Source organism: Acanthaster planci, linkage group LG14 (genome assembly GCF_054643075.1).
Source record: "Acanthaster planci isolate LZ-2023a linkage group LG14, COTS_SCS, whole genome shotgun sequence".
NCBI classification, from domain to species: domain Eukaryota; kingdom Metazoa; phylum Echinodermata; class Asteroidea; order Valvatida; family Acanthasteridae; genus Acanthaster; species Acanthaster planci.
Genome location: NC_141790.1, coordinates 4665612 through 4681638, shown reverse-complemented (window position 1 = coordinate 4681638; position 16027 = coordinate 4665612). Strand labels below are relative to the sequence as shown.

Sequence of the window (16027 nt, the reverse complement as noted above, 5' to 3'; positions counted from 1 at the left end):
ATTTTTGTTACATAGATATATCAGTGTTCTATTTTAATACCAAAATATAACACTGCATGTTTTCATATTTGTCAACAGTCACAACAGACATACCACTACATGGCAGGACCCACGGAAGACACTGAGCACTTCCCAGCTCAACAAGGTGAATTCTGTCGCCCCAAACCCACCACCGACATTGACTGCACAGATCAACACCATGACACCACCACCACCTACTGGTAGTCAGCAACCATTGCCTGCGATGCAGGACTTGGGACCTCTACCACCTAACTGGGAACAGGCAACCACTCCTGAAGGGGAGGTATATTTCATCAACCACCTGGAGAGGACCACAACTTGGCTGGACCCAAGAATTGGTAATTCTCATTATTCTAACACTGACAGCATGCATACACGTATTGTAGATTAATGTTGCTACTTTGAGAGTGCTACTTGCAGCTTTAGGATCATATCGTCCAGTCAATCAGCATTTGGATTTAGCATGCACAAAGTGGCTGTTTAGTGTTCACATAAATTTCTGTATTTTCAAATGTCTCTAGTGAAATTTCATTGATTTATAAAACATAATTCAAAGGTCACTTAAATAGCCACAAAATAACAAAAGACACTGCTTAAACACAGCCATCGGGTTTCACTGCCAGATGTAGCCATTTTGTCCATGAGTTCGTCATCATCAGTCATTAAGATGGTACTAGTTCAGTGTTAACATTTGTTATTCCGTTCAAGCTATGCGAGCTCCAGGAACAGTACAGGCAGCTGCAGCAGCCCTGCAGAATACACAGCAAACAGCACAGCAACCAGCTCAGCAAACTATGGCTATATCACCTACTCCAGCACAGCAGGCAAGCAAGGTTCCTGGGCCTGATATATCACTACAGCAGCGGCAGCAGCAGCTGCGGTTGCAGCGTCTGCAGATGGAAAGAGAATGTCTTCAACGACGACAGCAGGAAATACTGCAGCAGGTTAGTTTGTAATGCAGCAAAGTGAGGCAGGATGCCAAGTGTGTTGATTTCTGAATGTTGGACTGGCCGCATGACTACTACATTGATGTCATCTGCTTCTTACATACAATCACAATATGGTTTGATGAAGAGAGATTAATAGTGTGGAATAGTAGGTCTTGAGCCGTAGGCTTCTTCTGCTTGTTCTTTGCAACAAAGAGCAAAATATAAATACAAGTCAATTGACACTGAGGGACCATTAATCCTGCAGTCCTTCCTCAGAATTTATGATGTTGAATGTATTTGATCATGGACACAAATATCTGTATTTGTGTCTTTAAAATAAATTGGTAGCCTCTCCCAGTAGAGATGCTGTATGTAATCTTATAGCTCTTTAGTTCTTCAAAATATACTTGCTATAGATTGTGTGCATAGCAGGAGCACACATGCATGTTTCTGTAAAGTTTTGTTAAATTATATCAGAGAAATATCAAATGACCAACAATTTGACTGCTGGATCAGGGAGACCTGGTTGCAAATCTGACCAGCAGGGAAATTTGTGTGCTGCTAACAAGGACTGGATTACAGTAGAATCATATCTCAATATCACAGGAAAATCATACTGTGGCACTTCTGTTGCTTTGCTATTGAATGGGCATACAATTCCACGCACATCTTTGGTACTTTTTCTTTGTGGCATTTATATCATTTTTACCAGTTCAGGAGCAAACGTTTCTCTGCTGTAGAGCTGCTAGCGTGTATGGTGTAGTGCAATGTCGACGACACTATTCTGGCTGGGATACATAGGCTAGTTGCTGCATTTCCATTATGCCGTCTTTATTGATGGCACGGTGGTAACCAGTGTAGCATTACTTCATTGCACTGAGGATTGTGCAAGTGTTTTCACCACTACAGTAGTGAAACGTGAAGGAAACTTGTGATAATAATCAAAGTTTCTTTTGAAAACTTGTAAATATAAGTAGGAATATAAATACAAACATTTTGATGTGCAAAAAAAGTTGTTTAGAGGTGTTTCGTGAAGAAAAAAGACAGGGTTTTTAATGATTGAAAAAAATTAAATTTGGTTTTCTAACTTTAATACCCATATAAATTTTAGGGTTGCGCCAAAAAATTAGGGTCGGTCAGGAAATCGGAAGCAGCACTATTTTTTTTTGGCTTTATCAAATGATTTACCTATGTGCATTGTTAATGTATATGTACCATACTTCACTCTTACAGATGTTGCTTAATCACCTTCACATACATACCGGTAATTGACTGTAAAATACAACTCCATATTCAGGCATAATGCATACACTTGTGAGTTTGTTGCATATCCAGGTCAGAGGATGGCTCAGCCTCTGGCCTACATGTACATGTACATCATGTTCAAGTAGGAAGGTAGAGTCATCTGTAATAGTAAGCAAGGGTTCGTGGTTTCAAGCCCAACCAACAGACCAAAGGAAATCTGTGATGGATTTGATGAGCCACTCTTGAGAAGAAGGAAATGTTTATTCGATACTATGAAAAAAGCACCTTGTTTGGAAAGAGTAAAGCTGACGCATGTACACTGTACATGTACATGTATGGTACCTCCTGAACATCTGTGTAAGGACCAGTCAATTCTGAATCAGAGCTAGTCTGTCAAGTCTAAGTACCGGTAGTACATGTACATACAGTTCTAGCATAAACTACAGTATTAGCATTTAAAGGAACAGGAAAGACAAAATTTGTCATGATTACGTTACTGTTCAAATTCTTTGACACTGACTGAGGTACTGAAATTCATGAGCCGATTCAATAGTCTGGACTCGTGAAATGACATCTAAGCGCGAGACGATTGGTACTGCTTGAAACTATATGTGGATGCACTTGTTTTCGCTGGGCCAGCAGGGCATAGCGAATGCTCCTCTTGTATTTGGGTGCTTGGTCAGTTTGTCCAGCTACTTTCCTTTCCTTGCAGAGGGGAATCAGGTAGGAATGGCATCAGTCTTTGCATATGGCAGGTTCCTCAAAATATGGACCATTAGATAATGTTCAACTTTGTTGTTCATTTTTGCTGAAGTGAACAGCAGTGAATTAATTTTCAATGTTTGATGTAATGAGGGAAGTCATGGCTGATATCTGGAACAATGATGACCGTGTCAACCTTTCAACTTAATTGGAGTTAAAGTCGCAAATGTTAGCAATTTTGAGGGACATGAACTCCCTGTTAAAATCCGAGCCAATAGAATTTACTAAGGAGTGATAATCCCTGAGGTTATTTTACACAGATTTACACATGTATATGTGGTGAAAGGTGATAGTATTTACACATATTAAAACCATAATCACAAAATTTAAAAGTACCTCACACAATTAATGGGGTCCATAAGTCGGCAGTCCTGAATGTCATTTGATTCTTTCAAAAATGTAATGCAAGTGTAAAAAAAAAATCAACTGCAAAAAAGTGAGTAAAATCCATATATTGGTGTACAACACAAGCTTTGAAAAAGAGTGCAAAAAAGCACCGCCAAACCATCATCCTTTTACGACTGGACCGATCACATTTTCTTCAAGTATGTTCCCGAAAACCGCAGTTCAAAATACCGATCGTGGCCATTTTGCGTCTTCCATCAATCTCTCGCGGTGACGTTAGAGAAACATTTGGCTGCATTGTGGCCTGTTTGACTTTTGACATCAACCAAGATAGTGCGCCCTCTTTTTCGATATTCATGAGCCCCTCACGGAATGGCGACGCTCCACGATTTTTCTCTTTGGAACAATTTTTCTCAAAAGAAAATCTATCATTCTGAAGAACGTTTGCAAAAAAATGACATTCAAGACATAAAATACAATTCATGATGAAAATCTAATGCTCAGAGTTGTTAATTTTAATTTTATTTTCAGCGAAATTATCTCCAAAATAACCGGCAAAATGAAAATTGCACATGGAATTTTCAAGCACTACATGTCACAGCATTTTCAGCATTCTCGAACATCATGCAGTTTCTGTCAAAGTTCTCGAACGTCATCAAAATTCTGTCAAATATGACGTTTGCAAGGAACATATTGTACTCATTATAAATTGTTGATGCAGCCAAACTGAAGATAATTTTTGGTGGTCGAAAGACCTGGTAGATACGTTGGTATAGCGAGAGTGATTATAAACGATAAGAGAATGAAGAGAGCCAAACTTTTCTCATCATTTTCCGTCAATTTTGTGCTCTTTTTTTCGTGGCTTTTATTTTTAAAAAGTTATTTCTTTGGTGCTTTAAAATACATCAGTTGAAAAATATACTGAATTCTCCTTGTTGAGAGAAGTTTTGAAATCAAGTCCTCTGGTGTAAACACTTTGATGTAAAATTTTAAATGAATTCAACTCCATTTGATTTGCACTGGTAGCCAACCAAATGTCCACCGTAAGTACATATTATGCCTAATTATCCCCATATAATCATTTTTATAAATCTGAAGGTGCTACTTTGTATTTTACGTGATCAAAGTCACTCTTTTAGAAGTTTTGAAAAATGACATGTGGAGTTGCATTTTGGTCCATTTTATGAAGAACATGTCATATCTTTGTTGCTATTTAATCCAGATTCAAAGTATGACGACTGTAAGTGGTTGCTGCTCAGTGACTGGACTGCTTCACTGTAGCAGTCTTGATTTTAGCAGTCCAATTCTCCAGAAGTTTATATTAGTGGGAAACATACAGTACATGCCGGCTCACACCAATAACACCATCATTTGTGGCTCTGCGGAATGCAGAAGAAACACACGTTGTTGGCATGGTCGAAAAAGCATGCTTTTTAAAGTGAAATACAATATCACACGCCTTCTGCAATCACGCATACCTTGCAGCCCAGCAAGCTGGTACGGTACCTTAGTTTATGTCATACCCTTTGTGAAGATTTGTGTTCATGAAGGTAGAATTCCATGGGTAGAGTGGCTTACCAAAACCTTTGCAGTATTTTCTCCTACTTGCCCCAGAAACCAACAGCTAAGTCAAAATATCACTAACCGTCTTTCTTTCGATAACAATTTATATTTTTGTACAGAAATTATACAATGAAAATCCTATTTTGTGTTTCCTTCGAAGGCAGTGTGCACAATTTGCAAAATCTCAAAGATCATCTGGAAAGCACAGTACACCTTATTTAAATACTGCAACTGTTAATGGGTTAATGTTAACTTACGTGTGTGTTTAGCTGTTGGAGGAGTCTCTATGAACGGGTAAAAATAAAAGCTACCAATTCACCTTTGGTACACCCAAACACATTAATAAATGATAAAATAGACATAAAACCGCAAATAATTGGCTAAAGGAGAATTTCGATTGGTTTGAAGTTAAAGTTTCTTTCTTAAAAGGAGGTTATATGTACATATACGTCACCATCTCACTGTCACCCCTTAGGATAATGGTATGGTCTCAACCGAGCAGCCCTTGTGCAACATGGCTGTTCGTTTTCGGGCTCTGTGGCGAAGCCTGTTCTGGTAACAAAATCTGTAGTTTCGAGACATTTAACCTCCCATTTTTCCAATCTCAATAACTTCTGATGCCTAAAATGCAAAGGTACATGTAGTTACCACATTTGTTGACTACCTTATAAAGTGTTTACAGGGTTTTCCCTTAACTTTTTTTTTCACTGGCCATCCGGACCAGTAATGTAGACTTTTTTCACTAGTCCGCCAGCATTTTCACTGGTCCGCATCCTTCCCCCTTAATGTTTAAGGTAATTTTTTGTCTGTAGGTTGCTGACTTCAACTTCATAAATAACAGCGTGCACATGGTGCGTATTGTTTACATGATGAGTGATGAGATTAATTATAGATTTCAATCAAGCAATAACCACACAGACAAGTAGGTGGTTAACAGTTGAAAATGGGTTGCTTTATTCACAGTCTGTCAGAAGAGACAGAGAAGGCTCAAAATGATATAACATTTTACATAAATGCGAACCTCTGTTTTCCCTCCTTTCTTTTACAGGTTTCCAAGCAAAATTTTATGTTAAGTTCAAATGAAAAGGTGACAGGTGGAAGGTTGATGTTAAAGTAATTTGTACGGTAAATCAAATGAAAGAATGTTGACAATGTTTGCCTCATAAACATAGGCTGCTGGTCTGAAATTCTTTGATATTCTTATACAATGATGAGGTCTATTTAAAAATCTGAATCATTTGTTCGCTCGAACGATGCTGTCTTGCCGCGCGCTACCAGTGCACACACGCACTGTACATGCACACATTGTACATGTACATCATACATGTGTACACGTCTACGTATACGTACACGCGGCGTAAATGGACATACACGTACGTGCCATGCGCCATGACCATGTCGATTGAGTACATGTCACAACCACCAATCACAAAACTGAATACCAGTAATTGCATATTCATGACGCGCAGTAAACGCATTCACACCAATGGCAAAATTTATACTTCGTGACGTCACAAATACAGCAAGGTACATATTCATGAAGCTCACCTCGGCAATGCTGTGTATAAAAGCACGTGCAGCTTTGTCAGTGCGGTAGGCAGAACCGACGTCAAGGCCTTTCGCGCTGTCAAGACGGGCCATCGATGGTCAGTGAACGGCCGACAATTCAACGCGATGGCATGGGCGTTCCGGAATAGAAGTTTCAGACGATTCAGAGCGGCGATATTCATCGATTTCAGCATGACTTCTGCTGGGCTTGTACCGGGGGCACACTGTCTGGCTTTCTCCCGATCTACTGCGAGGCGATGGTTGTCGCTGGTCTCTTGAGCGCGAATCGATCTTAAAGTTATCTGACCCTTTGTAGAAGACATTTTGCTTCTTTCCTCGGTTGCCCGTGACATTAGCAGCTCGGCATAACTTGCAGAACATGAGGCCAAGGTTGTCGTCATAAGAAAGCCACTTAAATTCTGACTCCCATTCCTTGCGGTAGGATCTTTGACGTTTAATTCGATCGTATCCCCGGTCACGATCTACACGATCACGCTTGGTACTGGTAGATTTCCCAGCCCCAGGATCAGAAACAGAGGGGAAAAATCGCCACATAACTTCAGACTTGTTCACGAACCTACTTGATCTGAACTTGCAAGACAACTAAATGTTTTCAGTTAATTAACGCTACTTCTTCGTTTTCCCCATGAGATAAGTAACAGCTTGACGCATTGTTTTGTATACAAACTACTTCTTCGTTTTCCCCATGAGATAAGTACCAGCTGTACGCATTGTTTTGTATACAAACTACAGTAAAATCCCAGAGTAAGGTCCGTGGCATAATAAATAGACACATAAGAATACATTTTGTTACAAAACTTTATTATCCGACAGAACTAGAACTCCCTGACTTATGATACAGCAAGACTTGCACAGAACTGTTTGAACAGCCGATCCAGACTTCGTTTGGGCTTTATTTTTTACTGTAGACTAGCTAACGACGCCGTCTGATTTCATGCGGTCGGTATTGTTTTTGCTTCACTAGACAGTCGGACTACCCAGACGACGGGTTTGACTGGTCCGCCGCAGTTTTTACTAGAATTTGTCTAGCGGACCAGCGCTACGGTCGAACCCTGGTTTATGATGTGTACTGACGGTATGTGGACAGTTTTTGACTGACGTACATGTCATGTACATGTGACAAACCGTGGCTGTATGGTCACTTGTCCGTGTGCTTATGTGTGGTCTTCCAGTGAGTGTAGCGATTGCAGTCGCTTCACTGCACAATGAAGCATTTATTCAACATATTCTCAGCGTTTTGTTGTTGAAGAGGCCCAAACTTGAAGGTCAATTTGTCGACCACTTGCACCACTCAGAGCTGTGTTAAAAAATCGCTTTTAGAGGGTCAAAATTTGATCTGCAGATCGACCTCACCTGTGCATTATCCAAACACTTGGGAACGTCCTATCATCATATGGCCCTGTCACATGGATTTCTTGTAAAACATATTACATGAGCTGCACTTTGAGTTTTAAAAATAAAAAGTGCTTTTTTGATTTGTCTCAAAGTAGTGGACTAAAAAGTCCAGGGAATGATACACGTACCTGAAGTCAGTAAACAGTCCACCAAATTGGCCAATTTTGAACAATTGCATTACATGCAAATCTTGTACACAACCAGTACCTTTAATGCAAATCTTGTTTCTTGTTACCGCTACATGTAGCTGTAGAATTTCAGGGTCCAAAACCTTTTACTTGTAGGTCTGAAATCCCATATACATGTATTGCATAAATGTACATGTACGTGTACCTGTACACTGATGAAGCACCACTAACCAGTGTTGAAGGTCTCAAGACCGTCTCGAGAGCTATTTTCGCGGTCTCAGTCTCGGTCGCGCCCTGTCAAAGTCTCGGTCTTGGGAGAGCTGGTCTCGGTCTCGAAAGCGTCGGTCTCGGTCTTGGTCTCGGTCTCGGAATGCCATAGTCTTGGGTCTCCCCCTCGAGACCAGTCGAGTCGAGACCATAACAAAATGTGCATCTACATGTAGCTACCACGCATGCATGCGGTTGAAAAGGCAAAATTACCTCTGCTTGAGTCAAATCTTCAACCACTGATACAAACGCAACACAGTAATGTTCAGATTTTTGCAATAAACAATGAAATCAATGCTGGAATGAAGACTAGTCAGTGCAGCATGATGCAACCTTGTCCCAAGTTGTTGCTTTATTTCCAATCCAGAGTAGCCATGCTGCTTGACACCATGGAGATGAAGTTGCGAGTAGCGGAATTCGCACACTTGACTGGTTCCTGTTCCCTACGTAGTCTCCTGCTGAACGTAGGGCTGGGATGGGAACCAGTCTGTGTGTGCGCATGCTATGAATTGTGTGCACGTGAGAAAGTGCTTTTATTCTGTCTTGTATGTGGTACGTGTTGTTTTAGTAGTTTTGTTATGGTACATCTTTTTTGGATATTTGTTTTTTAGTATTTTACTTACAAAAAAACAGTCTAAGGATATTTGTTTTAATGTTCACATCATATCATTTGGGACACTTGAGTTAAAAATGACCAGACCAGGGTAAAAATAGAGCAGTGTCACTGATAAAAGAAGTGAGACATTCTTTAACAAATATTTGACCAATTTGTGTGTGTGTGAGTTTATGTTAATGTTTTCATTTTATTTCTTTTGTACTTAATTGTACTGCCATATGTTTGTCCCTATTTACCTTTTGGTGAAATCTAAAAATTGGTTTATGGTTGGTCTCAGATGTCGTGGTCTCAGTCTCGGTCTCGACCTGCAAAAGTCTTGGTCTTGAAGTTCTGGTCTTGGTCTTGAAGGAGTAAGTCTCGCTCTTGGTCTCGTATGACTTGGTCTCGGACATCAAAGTCTCGGATACAACACTGCCAGTAACACTGATGAAGTACTACCTACATGTACATGTACAGTACATATAAACATGGTAAATGCCACGAAGGCAATAACTAAACATGAAAGCTGTCTGGAAATTAGAATGACAAAGTTGTTCACCATAAATGAAGGTAAACAGTCTATGAACAAAATGCAGCAAAATGAACTTTTTAGGTGTTAGCTGTACATTATGCATGTACCTCCGTTTCTACTTCTGGTATACATGTGCAGAGGCTATTGTTTGAAAGGATAATTTTCGGACTGAATGATTTCCCATCACCAAGAAATTTAAATGCCAGAACAAAGTGGAGCTGAGGTAGAATCAGTTTAGTGTACATGTTCAGGGAAAAGACTGGTATGAATACAGGTATGTGCAGCACTGTGCATGTACATGAAACCTGTGGTGGTGTACATGTACATGTACTGACCTATAGATACATGTACCGTCATGGATATTATGCACATGTACATTATACAGGCATGTGGAAAGTTGTTCTCCAATATTGCCATCCTTTTAGTAGCTTGTGCATTATGACTTTAACATCTGATTGGTGAGTATTGGTCTTTGTGGCTAGAGTCCACAGGGTAGTCTTCACATTAACTTATCAGACCTTATAAGGTCATGTCCAGCACCAAGCTGATTGTTAGTAAGCTAGCCTTGGGGGGGGGAGGGGTACATCATGGGTTCTTCTCTCACTACTTTCCATTCCTTCTATACCAGCTGGTACTGCACACATGATAATACTCTCCTGGTATTACCATACACAGGATGATACAGATTGACTTGTGTAGTAAAATGAGCTGTGCATTATGAGTGGAGACAGCTGCAGTCAGATGTCTAGCTTGCTATTCTTATCTGAACTCTTGCTCTCTTTGCACTAATTGACCAGCCTGATGCTCCCTTGAGAGTTCATGCATACACAGTGTACATGTAATGTATGATCGCCTCTGCTCTAAAAAGGAATGGATTTTATCACTTGGAAATTACATGTAATTTAAAATGCAGAGGCTAACATGTAACTTAACAGAATCCTATGTACATGTGTAATTGAAAAATGAAGAAATATATGGTGACAAATCTTCATGTTGCGGTATGTGATCAATGTATGTACATGTACATGTACACTACATGGGGGTTTGAGAAGTGCATGTCAGAAGCAAAGAAATATATGTACACTGTACAATAGCTCATGTACATGTACGTCAAGTACAGGTGAAATTGAAGTGATTGAATTTATAAACATGAACATGTACCAGTATCTGAAGGGTCCCTCTTACACATGTACAGTACTTTCCACACACATGGATGTAAGCAATTACATGTACATGTGTACATGAACACATTGGTAAATGACCATATTTGACATGCTCAAAAACTTCACATGCAGTTTTTATACTTGCAGATTCATATTAAGTTATTTGGCTATACTTGCTGAGTAACATACATGTATTGGTACTCGTAGCCTTTAATTTGGTGATAACCTTCAAACACAATCAATTACTTTCATAATGATTGTATTGGATGGATAATTCAGCCACATCTGGCTGGTTCATGAGGTCACCAGTATCAGTGAATCAATGATCACGTAAACATATGTGTACATGAGATTGCCAGTTCAGTTGTTTATGGAGAGTTCTATAAGGGATTAATAAATCAAACCTTTCTAATTTTAATTTAGTATTGATATATGTAATTCTTCTCATGGAACTCATACACTTGATTACTTGGATTAGTACCCACAAGGCAGTGCACCTTTATGACCGCTACGCTCTCAACAAAATACTTGGACCACTCAAAAGGGCAGACTAATTCCTTGTTGCTTCTAGCAATGTTTGATGATTTAGGACTGGGTTCTGACACTTCATTGTATAAGACTGTGGCTATCATCAGGGATCCACAAAAAAATAGAACAGACATTGTAACACACAATTTGACTGTAAAAACACTTCAGAAAAGGTTTCATGCAAAGTATACTCACCAGTATACATGTACTTGTATTTAAACTACTAAAAATTCATGTCTTCTTGTTCCTGTCGTTATGCCTTCACCTTACGGTGGTGCATTGTGTGTACAGTGCTGGACACAATTGAAGAGTTCAAACTTCTGAAATACACACATAAACAAGAAGATTTATCCAAAATATTGGAATCTGTTATATTCAGTGTTTTTGGTACTAATTGGACTTATTGGTATATGTATGCTTGTCTGGTGTGTCATAATAGAAGAACATGTACATGTACATGTATGTTGATATGATTGGGGGTGAAAACACTGCTTCCTGTACAGTGCATGTAGCCCTTAGCAGTGTCCATGTACAGTGTATATAGTCTGGGTGAGATTGTCTGCTGTGAAGTCTGCAGTTTTAAATGTCAAGTCGTGAACCTTACAGGCATCTGATAACCATAAAGGCAAACCTATAATGCAGTAACAGTGGCTATTAAGGTGTTTGATACAGTACATGTACAGCAATGTGAGTAGTCAAGCTGTGCCTACAGATCCCCATAATACAAAGACAGTTCATAAATCCACATGCCTGGATGCAGTAACCCTACCTGAGCAGGATCTATTGTAAGCACTACATGTACATGTGCACTATGCATGTACATGTACCTACAATATTAAAGGGTCCCATGGCATAGAAATGGTTCATTTAACCTTCTAAAGGTACCTTTGTGACCCACTTGCTTTCATTTTCAGGTGTGATGTTTCCAAGAATATGCAGATGCCAAGGCTTTCAAGTGTTTTTATACCACTACATACGGTGTCCATATTCATGAAATTGTGATGTCATCTGACGAAGAAATTGTGGTGTTGATACTACATGTTCATTATTTGATTGATATTATATTATTATTTGACTGATTTATAAAAATGATTATCTGGGGGGTAATTAGGCATACTGTGTACATTTGATGGACTTTGGGTTGGCTACCTGAGCGAATCAAATGGAGTTGAATTCATTTAAGGTTTTGTCAGAGCGTTTGCACGAGATGACTTGATTTCAAAACTTTTCTCAACAATAAAACAAATTCAGTATATTTTCAGTGATGTATTTTAACCTCACAGAAATAACTTGAAAGATATATGAGCCATGAAAAAAAAAGAACAAAATTGACCGAAAGTGATGAGAAAAATTTGGCTGTCTTCATTCTCTTACCATTTAGAATTGCTCCCACTGTACCAGCATATCTGCCAGGTCTCATATCTTTCAACCACTGAAAATAGTTGTAAGTTTGGCTACATTAAAAATATGAGTACATGTTCCTTGCAAACGTCATAGTTGATTGAATTTTGACTGAAAACGCATGACGTTGTTCATACTAAAAATGCTGTCACATGTAGTGCTTGAAAATTCCATGTGCTCTCCTCATTTTGCTGCTTATTTTGGAGATATCCTCACTCAAAATGAAGAACTAAGAACATTTAATTTTCATCACGAATCATATTTTGTTTCATTGTTTTGCGAACGTTATTCAGTTTGACAGATTTTCTTTAGAGAAACCTTGGTAAGAAGAGAAAAATCCTAAAGTGTCACCATTCCATGGAGGGGCTCGTGAATATCGAATGTAAAAGAGGACGCACTCTCTGGGCCAATGTCAAAGGTCAAACAGCCTACGATGTTTTAACGTACAAGTGGCTGCGGTGCCTTGAAAATTCCTTTTTGTCCATGGCCAAAACTGGCCGTGTGCCCCATCTTCCTGCATTGGTCCCCCTTGAAGCAATACCCTCTGTTTTCCGTAAGTTTCCAACCTCAAATTCTTGTGAATGTATTTTGTGGTACAGTCTACTGTTGCACAGTTGTCTTCATGCCACATGGGTGTATTCATGGTCAGGCCAGCCAACAAAGACCTGACTGCGTTGCAGCGCCATGTGAGGCTTTCCTGCGGTTGGCTTTGATTTACAATACATAAATGTTCGTGTATTTTGCTCTGCAGCCCAACGTATAGTGGACGATTGTCTTCACGCTACAGGCATGTGCATGATGTGCAGCAACCCAGCTGGCACATGCGTAGATGTAAGGCTATGGCTATATCTGAAACATTTAAAGGCTAGGTCTGTTGTAGTTTCGGATCGCACATGTATGCACGTAGACTGGTACACTGTACACGTGCATTATTGATTTTTACTTGATGTAATGGGTTGGTCAACTTAGTGGTATGGCGGCATATAGTTAGTGAGCTCGCACTGTGTAGTTGGAAGAAACGAGTCAACATGTAAACAAAATAAGTTCTCTTTTTTAATTCATTGGAATTCTTTTGTATTAATTGATTTTTTCCAAATTAAGAAATGCTTTGTCAGAAAATCTGCCTGTTACAACAGTGACATGATGTTTAATCATAGACATCCCACAGTAGGATGTTTTGTCATTAGCATACATGTTGGCATACAAACCATATTTTGGGAATGATTTCTGGGATATAGGCTATTTAAATATGATAGATCAAGCCCATAAAACACCATTTGTTCTTTTTTCGTTTGATAAACTTTTGCAGACTCTTGTACATGTTAGCATTAGTTGCCCCTGTTGCTGGCCTCAGTGCCCCTTCAAATGTTCATTTCCTGATGCCAAAAAGGCAGTGCCCCCCAAAAGTTGAAATTCGAGCCCTGGGTATGTACCAGTATACCCCTTTCATTATTGCTACGATTTGTTGAAAGAACCCTTTAGATCCTTAAAGGTTTTAACAGTTATTGAAACTAAATGAAAGCAAGCCCTCTACACAACTGGTTGTTTGTAATGTTTAGTTGTTTGCCACATACTGGTACATGTACATACAACATGAATGTTGTGTATGAATGGTGTAGGGGAGCACTTTCGTCCTACATGTACCTGTACATGTACCAGTAAATGCCATCAAGCAGTCTGTTTGTCATATCATATCTTACTTTGAGTCAAAGCCACTTGACTTTCTTTAAACTATAATAAACTGTTTATTGGTAAGGGAGACTAGCTGAATGTCACACATTGTGAATTAAATCACCTTTGACCTGAGCGGGATATACCCAAATCAGCAAAATCTGACAAAAGTATGACAACATCTGACAATATCAGCCACATTTGCCACATTTTAACCACTTGCTGCCGGGTGCTTTTTTTAACCGTTACATACGCTGCCGGGTGTTTTTTTAATATTTTCGTTTTTCCAAAATCTTCAAAAATTCATATCTCTTTTTCTGAACGCCTAAACCCCATATAATGAGTGTTCCGGGGTGAGTCTAGCCCTCACAGGCAACTTCCATTGACCCTTCGGTTTTGCGGCCACGCCGCCCGCTCTGTATAGAGCCCACAATGTGTGTGTTACATAAGGGCTCGTTTGTTCCGGGCCATGGCCCAGTGCGTTGCTATGCTGCCGTGTTGCTATGCGGAGCGATTGACGGTCAAGACCTCAGCGTGTAATATGTGTAATTGTGTAGTTGCTGGGAGGTCTCCGTTACTTTGGCCGGTGTAGATTTTGCAGTTGTAGCAATACCCGGCAGCATTCCCGGTGCTCTGGCACAACTTGTACATCTTGATGCCGAAGCAGGCCCTCTTTCTGGGGTTGTAGGTAGTGAAGCGGAGACGCACGTAAAACTTCAGCAGGGAGTCGTCAACGGAAATGTCCCATTGAGGAACGTAGACAGTGGCAAACTTCTGAGCAAGATGGTCGACGACTGGGTACACTTTGAAGAGGCGGTCGGTGCAGTCATCTGGCATGGCGGTGTTATCGTTGAAGTGCAGGGACTGCAGGATGGCAAGGAAGCGATCTCGGGGCATGACGGACGGGAATAGGCTCATCTTCAGTAGTGGGTCGGTGGACCAGAAGCTATGAAGGGTGGGGTGCTTCGCAATGCCCGTCATTATGCAAAGGCCCAGAAAGGCTTTCAGTTCTCTAGTGTTCAGATCAGTCCATGATCACATGTGCGCCGATGTCGTAGCAGGCCTGTGCATGGCATACCGGTTGGTCGCTTGCACTATCTTGTTGTAGAGAACGTCGTCAGAAAACAGTTCAAAGGCTTCACTGCAGGTCGAGCTGCGATGCAGGTGGGGATCGACGGCACCACCATTACCGGTGAAGCCGTACTTCAGCGTTGTACTGTCTTCATCTGTCCACCGGAACAGTGCGGCACTGCTGCTGCCTCACTTGAGGCGGTCTGTGTACGGGACTGTCTCCTGCGCTTGGCATATACCGCCAAGGGTACATCACTGTCAATTTCTGTACTTGACTGTACTTGAGCAGGTGACAGCGGTGATGAAGAAGACGAAGAACCTTCGTCTGAAGTCAGATAAAACTCGCTTTCACTGGGAGAACCGGACTCTCTGGATATAACTTCAGCCATGCTGTCTGTGCTCTGAATAACACGATACCCAATATGAACACATGTAGCCACTGCACGTCATTTTTATTCTCAAGCAGCGAGGGCCGTGCCCTGTCAGTCAATGTGGGAAGGGCCAGCAGCGCCCGGGCCGGGTCATTCATGGGGCGCCGGTGCATAATGAGCCCGCACAGCCCGCGCTTTGTCTTCAGTGCAGTGCAGCGATAATCCGCTGCGAGTGCCCGGCAGCGCGAACAAATGCGCTCTGCACAAACAATACACGGATTACCTCCGCTAATTACAGCGCTCTGCGCTGAAAGAATACAGGGATTGATTGGCAGTGCCCGGCAGCTCTCAGCAGCTCGTACTTTTATTCCAGGCTTTGATAAGTTCGGTCACCCCGGCTATAAAATAAAGTCTCAATTCACCGGCCCCAGCAACCCATTTATTTACCAATTTATTTACGGCCAATGATAG

General features: G+C 40.7%; 1 protein-coding gene across 3 annotated transcripts in view; it reads left to right on the top strand.

Moving 5' to 3' along the window:
* yap1 (Yes1 associated transcriptional regulator) overlaps positions 1 to 16027 on the top strand; it is a 64900-nt gene that overhangs the window by 30728 nt on the left and 18145 nt on the right. For all 3 annotated transcript variants that reach the window (XM_022242339.2, XM_022242340.2, XM_022242338.2), the window contains 2 exons: positions 79 to 359; positions 730 to 965. In XM_022242339.2, coding sequence (XP_022098031.1) covers positions 79 to 359; positions 730 to 965 — 517 coding nt within the window. The remainder of the gene's footprint in view (positions 1 to 78; positions 360 to 729; positions 966 to 16027) is intronic.